Here is a 2554-nt window from a genome sequence, read left to right on the forward strand (position 1 = left end):
TGCCTGAAGAATTTTCCAATCTTATTCATCTCAATACACTGTCCCTGAGTAATAATAATATACAGGTATTGTCCGGGTATAATGAGCTGTCACTGATCTCCAATGTAGCTCTTCACAACAACTCCTGGCAGTGTGACTGTAGAATGGCTGACTTCAGGGAAAAGATGACTGGGTCTGCTTTGTTTGAAAACCAAATCATATGTGAGGGGCCGAGTCATTTTCTTGGACAAAGGCTAACAGATATAATTCCTGATGACCTTATCTGTGATGAACCGAGAATTTCAAGCTTCACTGTAATTGAGAAGAGAATAGTTATGCACGGTGATACTTTTCATTTGGCCTGCAGAGTTTTAGGCATTCCATCACCAGACATTACAGTCACCCTTCCATCTGGACTGAACGTAACTGTTGAGTCAGTTGGGAGAGTAACTGTGGAGTTGAATAGAACCATTATAATGCGAAATTCTACTTCAGCAGATACGGGCCCGTATGTATGTATTGCAGTAAACCACATAGGTTCCACATCTGCTACGTTGTCATTATGCGTCCAAGGGGCAGCATCAACTAGCCCTTCAAGTACTTTTCCAAAGGGCAATGCTAATAGTAATGCTGAAACAATATTTCCCGCCCTGTTCGGTGTCATCGGAGTAGGCATTAGCATATTGATGGGAGCATTTATGATATCATGTATAGTTGTTGTAGTTCGGCGTAAAAAGAATGATATCAAGACAGGCATCACTGTGTCAGTACCCAGTGGTGACAACCAAGCTGTATCTGCTGATCCTTTAACTGATGAACAAATCAACGTTTATGAGAATAATGATGAAGTAGAAGGATCTGCTTCATGTTCATTACATGAAAACCGCAAAGTGTATGAAAACGACGACGAAGAAGCAGTGTCATACATTAATACATGCGATAATGATGATGAGATAGAAGCATCATCGGATTCTGTATCTCATCAAAATATTAACATTTATGAGAATGGTGATGAGATTGAAGCATTGGGTAATAATTTAGTAGTGTCAACCAGCAATGTTTATGAGAATGACAATAAGGGAGCAATATCCGCCAATTCTGAAGAAGAACAAAACACTAACTTGTACGTAAGTGATGAAGAGGTGGCCATACCTGAACATGTACAACACAACTTGTTTAAGAATAATGAAGTAGCATTAAATACTAATTCTGATGTTGAACAGGAAACTTACATGCATAGGCATGATGATGAATCAGCAGTAGCAATACCTGTTGATTATGGAGCTAGGGTTGATATCCCTGTGTTTGATAGTGACAGTGTCCATGCCACATCTACTACTTTTTGTTCAACCTGCAGCAGTGGGACCCAGAAAACCTATGAAAATGAGAAGACAGCTACTGCTTCTTCTCAGTCCATTTATAGGAACGAGAATAAGGAGGCAATGTCTGCTGCTTCTCAGTCCATCTATGAGAACGAGACGGAGGAGGCAATGTCTGCTGCTTCTCAGTCCATCTATGGGAACGCGAATAAGGAGGCAATGTCTGCTGCTTCTCAGTCCATCTATGGGAACGAGAATAAGGAGGCAATGTCTGCTGCTTCTCAGTCCATCTATGGGAACGAGAATGAGGAGGCAACGTCTGCTGCTTCTCAGTCCATCTATGGAAATGAGACTGAGGAGGCAATGTCTGCTGCTTCTCAGTCCATCTATAGGAACGAGAACGAGGAGGCAATGTCTGTTGCTTCTCAGTCCATCTATAGGAACGAGAACGAGGAGGCAATGTCTGCTGCTTTTCAGCCCATTTATGGGAACGAAAAGGAGGAGGCAATGTCTGCTGCTTCTCAGTCCATCTATGGGAACGAGACTGAGGAGGCCATGTCTGCCTCTTCTCAGTCCATCTATAGGTACGAGAACGAGGAGGCAATGTCTGCTGCTTCTCAGTCCATCTATGGGAACGCGAATAAGGAGGCAATGTCTGCTGCTTCTCAGTCCATCTATGGGAACGAGAATGAGGGGTCAATGTCTGCTGCTTCTCAGTCCATCTATGAGAACGAGACGAAGGAGGCAGTATCTGCTGCTTCTCAGCCTATTTATAAGAAGGAGACTGAGGAGGCAATGTCTGCTGCTTCTCAGTCCATCTATGGGGACGAGAACGAGGAGGCAGTATCTACTGCTTCTCAGGCTATTTATAAGAAGGAGACTGAGGAGGCAATGTCTGCTGCTTCTCATTCTATTTATGAAAACGAAAACGAGGAGATGGTGGCTGTCGTTTTTCAGTCCATTTACCGAAAAGAGGATGATTAGTTTTCTTCTCAGTCCGGGGGACCCCCCAGGCAATCCATGGCCCATTGAAATGTATACATAAAGGCACAGAAAGACAGTGCCTATAACTCACCTTTCCGGCGTGAATATCATACAAACTTGCCCTTAATGAAATCCCACCATCTTTAGCTGTAAAAAAAAACCCACCGTCATTAGAAATATTACGGCATAATTTCTAGAAAAATACACCAAAACCCTCCCACCCATCTCAAACGCAAGCTCTTGCACAACCAGGAAATCCAAATTTCAAATTT

At 43.0% G+C, this 2554-nt stretch overlaps 1 protein-coding gene across 1 annotated transcript; it reads left to right on the forward strand.

Moving 5' to 3' along the window:
* Positions 1–1421: 1421 nt before the first annotated feature.
* On the forward strand, positions 1422–2282 carry LOC118422136. Its single transcript, XM_035829652.1, has one exon. It carries the CDS (start codon positions 1422–1424, stop codon positions 2280–2282), a length of 861 nt encoding a protein of 286 aa, XP_035685545.1.
* The last annotated feature ends 272 nt before the right edge of the window (positions 2283–2554 follow it).

This window comes from Branchiostoma floridae, chromosome 9 (genome assembly GCF_000003815.2).
Source record: "Branchiostoma floridae strain S238N-H82 chromosome 9, Bfl_VNyyK, whole genome shotgun sequence".
NCBI classification, from domain to species: Eukaryota; Metazoa; Chordata; class Leptocardii; order Amphioxiformes; family Branchiostomatidae; genus Branchiostoma; species Branchiostoma floridae.